This window comes from Camelus ferus, chromosome 4 (assembly GCF_009834535.1).
Source record: "Camelus ferus isolate YT-003-E chromosome 4, BCGSAC_Cfer_1.0, whole genome shotgun sequence".
Lineage (NCBI taxonomy): Eukaryota > Metazoa > Chordata > Mammalia > Artiodactyla > Camelidae > Camelus > Camelus ferus.
Genome location: NC_045699.1, coordinates 34297429 through 34310545, shown reverse-complemented (window position 1 = coordinate 34310545; position 13117 = coordinate 34297429). Strand labels below are relative to the sequence as shown.

At 48.2% G+C, this 13117-nt stretch overlaps 1 protein-coding gene across 6 annotated transcripts in view; it reads right to left on the bottom strand.

The window, feature by feature from the left end:
* Positions 1-8854: 8854 nt before the first annotated feature.
* The window catches only part of FAM189A2 (family with sequence similarity 189 member A2), an 81800-nt gene continuing 77537 nt past the window's right edge, over positions 8855-13117 (bottom strand). For 4 of the 6 annotated variants that reach the window (XM_014565244.2, XM_032477795.1, XM_014565247.2 and 1 more), the window contains one exon: positions 11046-11907. In XM_014565244.2, the coding sequence (XP_014420730.2) occupies positions 11704-11907 (204 nt within the window). In that variant the 3' untranslated portion in view covers positions 11046-11703. Of the gene's footprint in view, positions 11908-13117 lie in introns of all 6 variants that reach the window. The other 2 variants (XM_032477794.1, XR_004319241.1) reach the window with 2 other exon arrangements.

The following is a 13117-nucleotide window of genomic DNA, read 5'->3' as shown; positions in this document are numbered from 1 at the left end:
GACGCAGGTGCTGCTGTGGGGTACACACAGCGCCGCGGGGCTGCTGGCACCCACTGGCTCCCACTGGCAGCTCAGCGCAGACCACCCAGCGGCTCCTCCAGATCCTCCCCAAGCCTCTCTGCGTTCTGGGCTAGGCGTGGATTTACAACACACGTGTACATATGTGTGTACATGCGTGTGTGGTCATGCACACACTCACATGGTTCCTCCAGAGCCCCGGTTGTTAAATCCTTGCAGGCACACCTGCTCCAGTCCAGGGTTTCCAGTTGGCTTGGGCCGTCTCCAAGCTTACCTGTGGAGAGTTGGCCTGCAAATCTTTATTACAATAAAATAAACAATAACCTTTTTATGGCCCATTTGGGAGCAACAGGTCAAAGTGTCAACAAATCTTGGTGAGTCTTTGTCACAGCACTGGGGGAGCAGGCTCTGTGGGGTCTCAAGTGGGAAGAGAGACACATCCTGGGTGACATCTGAGGGTCTCTTCGGTGCACTGGCCTCACGGGGGTCAGAGCAGGCTTCTGCCCAGCCCCCAGCTCCCTGAAGTCCCCAACTGCACAGGCACAATTCAATGTTAACCATACAAAAGCAATCTTTTTCCTCATCACCCTCACACTTTCATTGGAACTCCTCCAATATTCCGTTTCTCTAAATACCTTAACTTAGAAACAAAACACTTGCCAGTCACCAGGATGTGATAAAGTCCAACCAGCCCCACTAGCAGTCATGGTGAGAATGGCACTCTTTGACCACCTCTAATGCCGGGGCAGGTGAGCTGTGTATGTTAGATCATTTCACTGCACAGCAATATCACAGAGCAGGTATTGATGAAGAATCTGAACTCAGATGTGGTAGGTAAGTTGCCCAAAGTACCGAAGTGGTAATTTCCACTCATCCTGGCTGTGCAGCACCATCCACTCCTCCTGCAGGAGCGTGCGGTCAGGGGTGTGGCCTGCATGTGTGCAGGTACTTGGACTAAACTGCCAAGCAGGATGCTCACCACAGGTCACCTAAAGGGAACTTGGGGGCGGGGGTGATCTGGTGGGTGGTGGTGAGGACAGAAGGTGGGGGAGATAGACTGCAGCCACCTTGGAGTGGGGGGGAGGAGCAGGATGTTTGGGGCCACAGGGAGTACAGTGAACCCACGGTCTGTCAGGAAAGGTTGGCTAGACTTCAATTTTGAGGGCCACGCAGTCCAGACTGGAGCGAGGACATTTGCGTTTTCATGCTATTGCATTTACTTCACTCTTCAGTAAAGAAGAGCTCTAGGGGACGGCACAACATGTGCTGTTAAGTACCAGCTTCTGTTCTCACCCTTGAGACTTCTTTTTCTTCAACTTCTGAGCTCGGCTTGATGCCAGCCACTGCGCGGGGAACTGAGGAGGCAGGGCTGGAGCAGAGGTGCCGTCTGTGCCCTGGGGGCTCACAGCAAGGGCCCGGCACCTGCCTCGGGGCTGGGGGGTAGGTAAGAGCATGGTGAGCCTTGGTTGCTGTACTTCCTGGGCCCTCACAAGCCGTGAGGCACTTGGTAAGTTCCTTCATCTCCTCACTGTGCTTCAGTCTCCTCACCTGAAAACTGGGACAAAAGCACTGCTTACCTCCGAGGCTGGCCAGGGGGAGTAAATGAGATAGACAGATGAGGGACTTGGATGGGTGCCTGGCCGTGGTGAGCACTCCACGGGTGTCGCCGATGATTATCCCAGGAGAGTCTCGGCAGCCAGTATCCTCGTCTGGTGTCCCCATAAGGATCCTGAGAATCACCCCGCCTGGAAGTAAGCCGGGCGTCCTCGTCTCCGTGGTGGGCCTGGCTGTCCTGCCTTCTGCGAACCAGGCCTGGCTGCTGGGCCGACCTGTGATGGTCTACTGCCACCTAGTGGGCTAATGGGAGTATAGCAACTAATTCAGTAAACTCCAGGATTCTGGGTCCAGAGGGAAGTCTGAGGGCTGGCATGGTGTAGCTGCACTCCCTGTGGTTTGCTTATCCACATTTCTTTTTAGTAAACGAGAAAACAGTCAACTGGTGTTCCCTTGGCTTATCTATAGCAGAAGATGCGGTGTGGAATAAAACCTCCCCATTCTACTGCTTTGCTCAAGTTACTTCTGTACAAAAATAGAATAGATGGCGAGGAGACATCTGGATAGAGCTTGGAGGCAGGAGAGGAAGAGGAGCCTTCTCCATCCCCGATCCTGAGTTCGTTCCAGCGCAGTGGCTCTCATTGGCCAGGGGGCCAGAGGTCCCAGCCAATGTAGCCAAGGGGTGGCGTTTTTCCTGGGCTGGGACTCTTCAGCTTTGGACACCAGAAGCAAGGGGCACCTGGGGGGCCACAAGCACAGCTCACCCTGGGCATGTGTGGCATTGACTTGGGGTAGCCTTCTCAGTGGAGGTTGGGTATCAATGCCCAGAAATTCCCCCACGCAGAACTGGCTGACTCTGCCCGTGGACTCGTGCTTCCCCAGCCAGAACCAGTCCCGCAGCAGCTGCCAGAGCATCCTGGGCACCACGCTGCAGGGAGCACACCAAGGACGGTGCTTTCACCTGCTCCTAGGGATCAGACCTGGCGACCCCATCCTTTCTTCTCCCAGAGTCCCTGCCTCCATTGCCCACCTCCACCCCCAATCTCTAAGCCACACTAGAGCTATGTTAGTCCTGAAAACAAAGAAACCAATAAACAAATCACATGGGATTGGAATTCTTAAAAATAGACTCGAAATGCACCAAGAAGTCTCGCCATCAGATGGCTTTTACTAAATAACCAATGGTAAATCTGGTGGCCTTTTGGTGGCAAATGGAATGTTTGGGTTCTCTGTTTAGATTACAGTCATTAATTCAGTTAACTAGCATTTATTTATGGTTAATTCTGTGCCAGGAGACTACAGCAAACAAAACAAACAAAATCCCTGCTCTCCTGCAACTTATGTTCTAATGGAAGCGACAAAAAACAAACAAGTAAAATATATAGTTGTATTAAGTCTGATGTGTCCTAGGGAGAAAAATTAGGCAGAGAAATGACAGGAGTGCCAGAGGGTTGCAGTTTTGGAAAGGGTGGCCAGAACGGCTTCACTGATGAGGGATGTTTGAGTTAAGACTTGATGGAGGTGAGAGAGCAAGACAAAGAGATCAGAAAGCATTCCAGGCAGGGAGAGGGCAAGTACAAAGGCCCTGAGTCAGGAACAAGCTTAGAAATAGGGAGGAAGTCAGAGCAACGTGAACAGAGGGTGAGAGGGAGGGAGAAGGTAAGAGAGGACCCAGCCAGAGATTACCCTAGGGTGGGGCGGGAGCTCTCATGTGGGGCCCTCTAAGTGACTAGGATTCTGGCTTTTATTCTGAGCCAGGTGGGAGCCACCGGAGGGTTTTGAACAGAGCAGGAACTTGATCCGACAAATGTTCTAACAGGTTTGCTCTGGCTGCTGCATGGAGAAGGGACTGAATAGATGATGCTCCGGGTATCTTATACTCTCTTCCCCACATCCTACCAGCCAGCAAGTTCTCCCAATTCTGCTTCCAAAGTATTTAGTCCTCTACATCAGGTTCTTAGGGCCACGCTTTTGATCATATTACGTTAAGTCCTTATTTTATTTTTAAATTTTTGGTTATAACTATTTTTTTCTGATTACAAAACGAATGCATATTCATGTGAAATTTTTCAAAGCTTTAGAAAAGGGAAAAAATGGCAATCATATGTAAGCTAAGAGGGAATCACTGGGAGCTTTTTGGTGTGTTTCCTTTCAGATTGTGTATTATGTGTTGCGCTGTATTTCCTAGATCCTGTGTCTTTCAGTTAACATTCTCTCAATAAACTCTTTCCATGCCACTGAGACAGGAGGGAAGGGGACAGCGCACAGCCATTAAAAGAATAACACAGCAATTAGGACCAAGACGGTGGAAGATTCAACTCCCAGTAGACTTTGAGCTTCAATATACGCCCATTAAAACACAACAGCATGCTAAATGGCCCTCCCACAGGTGCCTCTGACAGTTTCGAGGCTGACCATAAAAGGTCACAAACTGCGTGGTGGCCCAGTTCCTGGGACTCCCAGCCCCTTCCCCAAAGTAGTCGGAATAATCCTCCCACTTGTTAGTATATAAAGTTACTGAGCCCAAAAAACTAACAACCCCCACATCTCGGGCCAATCTCATTTTCCTAGCTGGCCCCCTGCTCTGAGGCCTGCACTCTCCCTTCTGAGTAAGGTGGCCCGCATACAGCCTATGGAGTGTGTATCTCTCTGAATAAACCTACTTTTATTCAACTATGACTTGTTCTTGAATTCTTTCTTGTGTGAAGCCAAGGACCCTCACTTGGCGGGGCACGTCCCAGGGACTCAACGGAGACCTGGGGCACAGTCATCCTCTTGTGCCTCATTTTTCCTGTATCACCTTTAAGAGTTCTTTGAAAACATTTTTAACGGCAATATATTAATCTATCACATACAATTTTTTAAGATCTTAATGCAAAACATTATAACTAGTCTTCTTGCTGGATAATAGGCCTATTTCAGTTTTTTTCTTGGTATTTCACATTGTGCTGCAATTATTATCTTTGTTCTTAAATCCTGAACCTTTCCTGATGGTATTAGCAATAACATTTCAACAGGGGTTCATATTTCCAGTTTTATCCACTGTTAATTCATGCTCCATCTGCCCCCAGGCTCTTTCAGAGGCTCCCACGTGCCTCCAAGTTAAAGTCCAATCGACTTAGCATGGCATTCCAGGGGCTTTGCAAGCCTGGTTCTAACTCTCGTCCTACCTCATCTTCTGCAGCTCCTCACTGTTCCTTGACACCGTCTTGTCCCTACATACTGCTTTTCCCATTGCCACTGCATTCTCTGCCTGTAACGCCTGCTGCAGGAGTGAGTACCTTTCAGCTTGTGGAAAGCCTCTTCAGTCCTCCGCTGCCCCCACCCGGAATGACTTGCTTGCTGCTGTGTGATGCCTCAAGTGCTCTGTACAGCATGTATCACACTGTACTGTACAGCATCTTTAATCCACCACTCTTCCCTGCTATTCTGTGAGTGCCAGGTGGGTGGGCACCACATCTGTCCTGCTCACTTCTTCACCCATTACACCTGGCAGAGTGCCTGGCACATGGTGCAGAATACAGGTGTTTGTTCAAAGAAAGGTCACCGATTGGCTAGAAACTTACGAAAGCGACAGAAACTTCATTCTCTTAGGTCAGCGGCACTGTCTAGTGGACATAAACGGTTGTGGCAGGAGCCACGTCTGAATCTGGCCATGTTACTCATGACCTCCACTGAGCTCTCCTCAGAACAAGCCACCACCATCGCTTCCTGGATTAAAATGCAGCCGCCTCCTAACGGGTCTCCTGCTTTCTCTCTTCTCTCCACCTCCCCCTCCAACTAGTAGGCAGAATGAACCCATTAACATGGTGAAATCATGTTAATCCCCCTGCTCAAATCCTTCCAACCAGGTCTCATCACACGTAGACTAAAACCAAGGGCCTCAGAACCCTCATACACTGTGGATGGGAATGTAAATTGGTGCGGCCACTATGGAAAATAGTACAGAGGTTTCCCCAAAAACTAAAAACAGAACTACCATATGACCTAGCAATTCCACTCCTGGGTATATAACTGAAAAAAACAAAAACACAAATTCAAAAAGGTACATGGCACCCCAATGATCATAGCAGCATTATTTACAGTTGCCAAGATATGAAAGCAACCTAAGTGTCCATCAACAGATGAATGAATAAAGAAGATATGGTATATACAATGGAATACTACTCAACCATAAAAAGAATAGAATTTTGCCACATGCAACAACATGGATGGACTTGGAGAGTACTATGTTAAGTGAAGTAAATCAAACAGAGAAAGACAAAAACCATATGATATCACCTATAAGTGGAATCTAAAAAATAAAACAAACTAGTGAATATAACAAAAAAGAAATGGATTCACAGATACAGAGAACAAACCTGTGGTTACCAGTGGGGATGGGGAAGGGGGAGGGGCAATATGAGGGTAGAGGATTAAGAAGTCCAAAGTATTCTGTATAAAATAAATTACAAGGATATATCGTCCAACACAGGGAATATAGCCAATGTTTCATAATAACTATAAGTAGCGTATAACCTTTAAAAATTGTGAATCACTACATTGTACACCAGTAACTTTTATGACATTATGTATCAATTACACTATAATAAAAATTAACAAAATAAAATAAAACCAAGGGCCTTACAACAGCTCTGTATGGTCTGGTCCCTGGCTGCCTCTCTGATCTCATTTCCTATCAGTCTCTCCTTTGCTCACCCCATTCCATTCACAATAGTCCTTGAACACACACAGAGAGCACTCCTGCCTCAGGGCCTTTGCCCTTGCTGAGCAAAGAAAGGCATGTGGCTCACTCTCATTTCATCCACTTTCTGCTGAAATTTCACCTCAACAGAGAGAATTTCTCTGAGCACCTCCTCTAGGGCAGCCTAACCTGATCACTCTTTCTGAAGCAACAATGCCCATCACCTCCTACCCCTTTATCATACTTTATTTTTCTTAATAGCCCCTACTATCAGTGTTGTTATTTTAATTATTTTTAATCTGGTTCCTTTCAAATATAATTTGTCTTATGGAGCAAATATAACACTGATACCTGCCCCAGAGATTAAGAAATATACCGACCAGTATTGTTCATAAATATCATTGGAAAATTTCTAAACAAAATGTTAGCAAACACAATGAATCTAAAAATCACATTCAGAAAATAATACACCATGAATAAGAGGGATTTATTCAATAATGCAAGGTTGGTTCACTATTAGAAATCTATTAACATTACAGCCCACATTAAAAAAAAAACTAAAAAGAAAAATCATGATTATCCCTCTCAATGCTGAGAAAAATTTAATACCCCTTCATGAAAAAACCCAAACACTCAAGAACTTAGGAACTGAGGTGTAAGTACACCTTATTAGGATAGAACGCATAAAATCTACCTTAAGCTCTTATTTAATGAGGAAGCATCAGAGGCATTTCCTCTAAGATCAGGAGCAAAGCAAGGATGTCGATGGCCTCCGCTACTCCTCAACACTGTGCTCGAGATACCAGCCAACTCGAAGTGTGGGCCGCAGACCTGAGCCGAGAACTCTTTGTTCCTGGTCCCTGACAAGAGCAAGTTCAGAAACAAGGCTGTTCTGAAATGTTAACCGGCTAGAGTTACTATTACGACGGTTGAATCTAATAATCTAATAAGGGAATTAAATGAGCCATTAGGCCGTGAAAAGACATGGAGGAAACTTAATAGCAGAGAGAGACGTGAAAGAAGCCAACCTGAAGAAGCCTCATCCTGTGTGACTCTAACTATATTGGACATTTTGGAAAAGGCGAAAAACTATGGAGGCAGTGAAAGGATTAGTGGTTGCCAGGGGTTGCAGGGAGGGAGAGATGAGCTGGCAAAGCACCAAGGATGTTTAGGGCAGAGAAACTATTCTGCGTCATAGTGTAATGGTAGATACACGTCATTATTCATTTGCTAAAACCCACAGAATATACAATACCAAGACTGACCCCTCGTGTAAACTAGGGACTTGGAGTGACAACGAGGTGTCAGCGTAGGGGCCTTGGTTACGAAGAATGCATCACTCTGCTGCGGGATGTTGATACTGGGGGAGTCTGCACGTGTGTGGGGGCAGGAGACACAGAAGACCTCTCTGTACTTTACACTCAACTTTACTGTGAACCTAAAGCTACTCTTAAAAATAAAGTTTATTTAACACAAGGCGGGGGCGGGCACTGCATTTGTTATGTCTTTTTTAAATTGCTATTATTTCCTTACCCTGGTAAATCAGTGCTATGGACTGAATGTTTATGTCCCCTCAAAATCCGTATGTTGAGCTCTGTCTCCAGTGTGATGGTATTTGGATGTAGGACCTTTGGCAGATGACTGGGCTTAGATAAGGAACTGAGGGTGAAGCTCCCATGATAGGACTGCCCTTGTAAGGTGCCCCTGTAAGATGAAGAGACCAGGGCTCTCTCTCCTCCACGTGAAGACGCAGCAAGAAGGCAGCGGTCTCCAAGCCAGGAAGGTGGCTGTTCTCACCAGGTGCTGAGTCTTTGATCTTGGATTTCCCAGCCTCCAGAACCATGAGAAATAAATATTTCTGTTGTTTAAGGCACCCAGTCTATGGTATGCTGTTACAGCAGCCTGAGCTGACTAAGATAGTTTTTAGTCAGTTTATTATAATTTACAAACGTTTTTGCTCTGTGTCGGATTGGAGAGAAGAGAACTGGTCCTTCATCCCAAACAGTTCAGAAGCTCTGACCTGCACCAACAGCCCCGGTCCAGGAGCTGGAAGCATAGATCTCCTGCTGCTCTGCACATAGCTCTCTGCCTCAGTTTCCCCATCTGCAGACTGAAGGGGGAGAGTGACCGGACCTCGCAAACATGGCTGTTCAGCAAATGCTAGTTCTTCTGGTAAAGTGGGGTAACCACAGGCAGTTAGGGGCCATGGGCCCCGTCCTTACACCTCACCGTTAGGATGCTCCAAAGAAAGCAAGTCTTGGGAGAAAATTCTGCTAGCCAGACAAAAACACTCACTGGCAAGTCTGCACGAAACAGCTGGTAAGCCTGGGAAAGTCCTGCTCCGTCCTCAGACACTTGGACACATGGCTTCCGTGAAAGGTCAAGGCAGAGGCAACAACACTCTGAAGGAGCAGCCTGTGTCCCAGCCCCTCCCACAACAATCTCAGGGCGTGGGGACCAGATTCCTACTCCGCACTGATGCAGAAGCAACGCTGACTGTCCAGCGCTGCTGCGAGCCAGCCGCAGACCTTCAACATCACTTCACCAGCGACAACTTATTCCAAACACCCCTCATGACAATTAATCAACCTTCTGGTGTAATTTTGATAACTATATTTGACATGCTTTGTTACCACCTCTGGACTGGACTCTTAAGGTACTCCAAATGCAACAGGGCCCTCCCCCGTACATTCAGTTATGCGAACCCATAAATATCACATTATTAATGCCTACGTATTTTAAAGGATATTATGCCCAGCAAACTAACAGGGAGGTGAACTGCTAAGTTCTCTTCCAAGGCAATGACATATAAAATGTTATATTACATATTATAATATATATTGTAATGTATAGTACATATATTTTTACTTTAATATTCCTTAAAGTCTGAGAAGCAAGACAGGAAGTCAGTTGTCTGACTTCACCAATACCTTCAGGTGCTGGAAACAGGTGGGACTTTCCCCAGGCTGCAGGGCCAAGTCTTCAAAGCTGAGACAGTCCCACTTCCTGCTGATGGTGATGCCCTCCTGTTCCCGTCCTCTCCGGTTATTGCTGGGGTCTCCTCAGGGTGGCTGGGACCATCTCCTGGGGCTGGTCCCCCTAGGCTAGAAGCAGACACCGTCCACACCTGCAGCCCCATCTGCCTTCCCTGAGCCTTCAAGGTAGACAGTGAGGTCTGCAGAGATAGCTGGAGGCGAGTGGTGAGGACGTCAGAAGGAAGACGAAACGGGACGCCCCTCCCAAGGTGGGAAACAACATAAACCTAGAGATGTGAGAAAGACCAGCCATGGCTGAGAGGGGTAAGGCGGTCCTGCTCTCCCTGAAGGACCATGAAGGAGCAGCAAATTGGTGGCTGAGAGCTCCTGGGCCTCACCTGGAGACACTAGGCTGGAAAAAATAAACAGGAGTAAAGAGGAGAGCAGCCAGCCGGGGCAGCGTGGGCCGTTTATGCAGACAGCGAGCCGGGGGAGGTGAGGGGCTGGCAGCACAGTGGAGGTCCCCACAGAGGGCAGGGGTTGCCCCAGGGAAAGCGGGCCAGGCCCCCGTGGGCAGCTATGCTGCTGACCACGGGGACTTCCAGAGAAACGGAAAGACTGCTTCCATGCTGGGGGAATTCAGTGCCTGGACACAGGTGTATGGAACAGGGAAACTGTCGTCCTAGGAAGCCCCTTTAAACCTCCTCCACAAATGCAGCTCACCCCAGGGAAGTGGGCCAGATCGCAGCCTGTTTACAGCCCCCCAAACCCCTTCATTTCCAGATCTGTTTCCACTGCCACTTTCCACCCCAGCCCAGTGCCATAGAGTGTCTTTACTCAGTCTCCTGACCTCACCCCAGTTCCCACTCTGGCCCGGTTTGTGGGCTTGGAGCGGAGGAGTCTGTGCTTCCACAAACCAAGCTAGAGGTCTCAGCAACCACTTGCTTAGAGACACGAAATGGCAAACTACTACTATCTGGCAAATCGAGGGATGGAGTGCTTTCTGGAGACAGGTGGCCTGGGCAAGAATGGCACCTCTAGCACTTAACATCTGAGTGATCCTGGGCAAGTTACCGAACCTCATTTTCCTATCTGTAAAATGTGGACAGTCACAGCTTCCACCTCGTACGTGGCTGTGAGGGCAACATGAAGGTGTATGCTGCCAGCATAGCACCTGGAGCCCAGGCGGTGCCGGCAAGGACAGCCGGCCTCTGAGCACACAGCCTCTCTGCTGCTCCTCAGCTCCACTTCATCCCAGATCCTGTCCTAAACCAACGTCCACGTGGAACAGTGATCACCTGAAATGTAACTAAACCTGCACTCTTCCATTGCAGACTCTTCCATCATATCTCATTATTAGCATAAAATCCAGCCTGAGGCTCCTCCCACCTCTCCCCTCACCCTGGGCTGCGGTCACTGTGGTCTCTAGTGCTGGGTGCCCTTGCACTGACTGTTCCCTCTGCCTGGAACACCCTATCCTGACCCTGAAAATCCAGTCCAGCTTAAATGCCACTTCCTGAAAGAAGCTTCTCTGATGGCCTCCATCCTTTTTAGCACTAATCCTCAATCCGTAATCACTTTACTGATTTACTGCTCATGGGCCAAGGGAAGGCAGCTTTGGGAAGCCAAGTGCTGGCCGAACGGATGAAGGATGCACCGTTATCCATGGGGCTCGGGTGCTTTGGAGATTAAGCTGGTTTGGTGGCCTGCCCGGATCTGACCACCTGACTACCACCAATCCAAATTCCAAGCCCTTCAGAAGGTAAGGCCTGGCCACCTCCACATAAACAAATGTTGCACAGGGAGCCCGGAGATCCAAGGTAAACATATTTATTCTCAATTCTGCCTCAGCCATCTCTAGTTTTGCAAGCATGAATAAATGGAATTAACAAGAATTCTCTCCCTAAATGTCTTTCATTAAAATCTGTCACGGAACACGTTTCCTGTTTTTCCTAAAGAGAGGGGGATTTGAAAGTGACCTAACAGGAGGCTTGACTGCAGAATACTGGCATTACTCATCCTGCTTCCGGGCTCCTCTCTCATTTGGCAGCACAGGCCGCAGGCAGCCATAAATAGCAGCCCCGCAGACCTGCCTTCCAGGGAGGGGATCTGCTCATGAGGAGGAGGGCCGCGAGGGGTTGGTGGGCACAGGGTCCCGGGCCATTTCTTGCACCGCAGGGCAGACCTGGGCAGAGGAGACCCCGCTTCATTTACAGACTCCCAACTCGGCGCATCCAAAAGCCAAATGGGCCCAGAAGAACCCTCAAGTTCCCCCAGCAAGCAGAAAGGGGCACAAAGAGCCGGGATTAAATGTTCTGTGGAGCACCCCCCTTTGTGAGGGGTACCCAGAGGGGGACCCCAATTCCCAGCCAGGAAGCTCCAGGGTAAAGGAGGGGATCTGTCCCCGGGAGTGGCTCCCTGCCTTCCAGGGCCACCTTCCGCCTGCTCCTCAGAGGGCCCTGATCCGCAGCCTCACAGGACGGTCTCTCGGATGACCCCGATGAGGCTGTGCGGCCTCTCAGCCTCCGCTCGCCGCGGCCTCCTCTCGGCTCTCGGCCTCCCCGCCGGGACAAAGGTGCTCAGGTCCCCGCAGCTCCGCAGGTGCAGCAGGCCAGGCCGTCTCCGCAAGGGCAGCACATGGGCCTGGGGCGGGCTGGGCTGCGTCGGGGCCATGATCTTCGGGAGAACAAACAGGGTTACAAGGGGTCACAACAGCTTCACCAGATGTGATCCTCACACCCACCTTCTCAGTTCATCAGGTAATGTTTAGCTTTCCCAAAGTGGAACCCACTTGGAATTCCAGAAAGACTCTTAACATATTCCCTCTTTGCTACAGTTTCTAAGAAATTCCCCCAATTTTCTATTGCTTCAGCTGTAGGCCTGCCACACTTATTTGTTTACTGCAATTTCCCGCTTTATAGTTAACATTGGTCTCGTCAGGTTTTTCCAGTTTCCCTGTGATCCAAGTCAGCAATTCTCACTAGGCCTGCACATCACTGGAGGGGAGGAGAGCTTGTTAGAAACGCAGGTTCCCTGCTCTCCCCACAGCAATGCTAACACGGGAGGGTGGACTGGGGCTTGGGCATCTGTGTTTTTAACAAGAACCCAGGTGATACTGATGCACTTGAAAATCTTATAACCACTGGTCTGGGATCATTACTAAGTAATAAGTTTATAAAATGTCAATGAAAACCAGTGACACTTTTAATCGATCTGATAAGTCTTCAGTAAAATGATAAACGACAGAAAAACTAGGCCAATTTATTTGGAAAAACTCTTAAAAGTGTTCATACTCAGATCTGTTTTGCAATGTAGCATATATATAACTGTAAATATATCATCTAATGGCAAAAATGAGAAATCTCTGATTCAAAAGGGATTGATAAGGGGAGAACTGTCGTGTTTTAATTTTTTAAAAATTCACATTCACGTCTGTATGAACTATATTGTTGTCAGCACCTTGGGAAAAACTCAAGTGCTTTATTACCAGCTAACATCACAGAACAATCATTTGGACGATTTTTTTGCTTAGTTTGTACCATTCTGAGATGTTAAGGTCATTATAAGGTTACTCCCCCCAAAGATGGGACATTAAGTTTTGCTAACACTCTATTATGATCTTTGTCTTTAAGGCTGTCTTGGTTTCCTGAGTAAGAAAATTCCAACATTCACAGACGTCTACTGTTGTTACATCGTAAGTTAGGACAGGAGGTTTTGATATTGGTAAAGTTAAAATGGATATAAAAACACATTCCAGTAATACTAGTGAAGGTGAAAATGTGCTAAAGCTGGGCAGAATCAGAAATAAAGGCTCCCTTCCCCTTGTCCCTCTGTCTTTCTTTTGCGCAGTGGTGCGGCATCATGCTGCCTCACCACCGGGATCCAG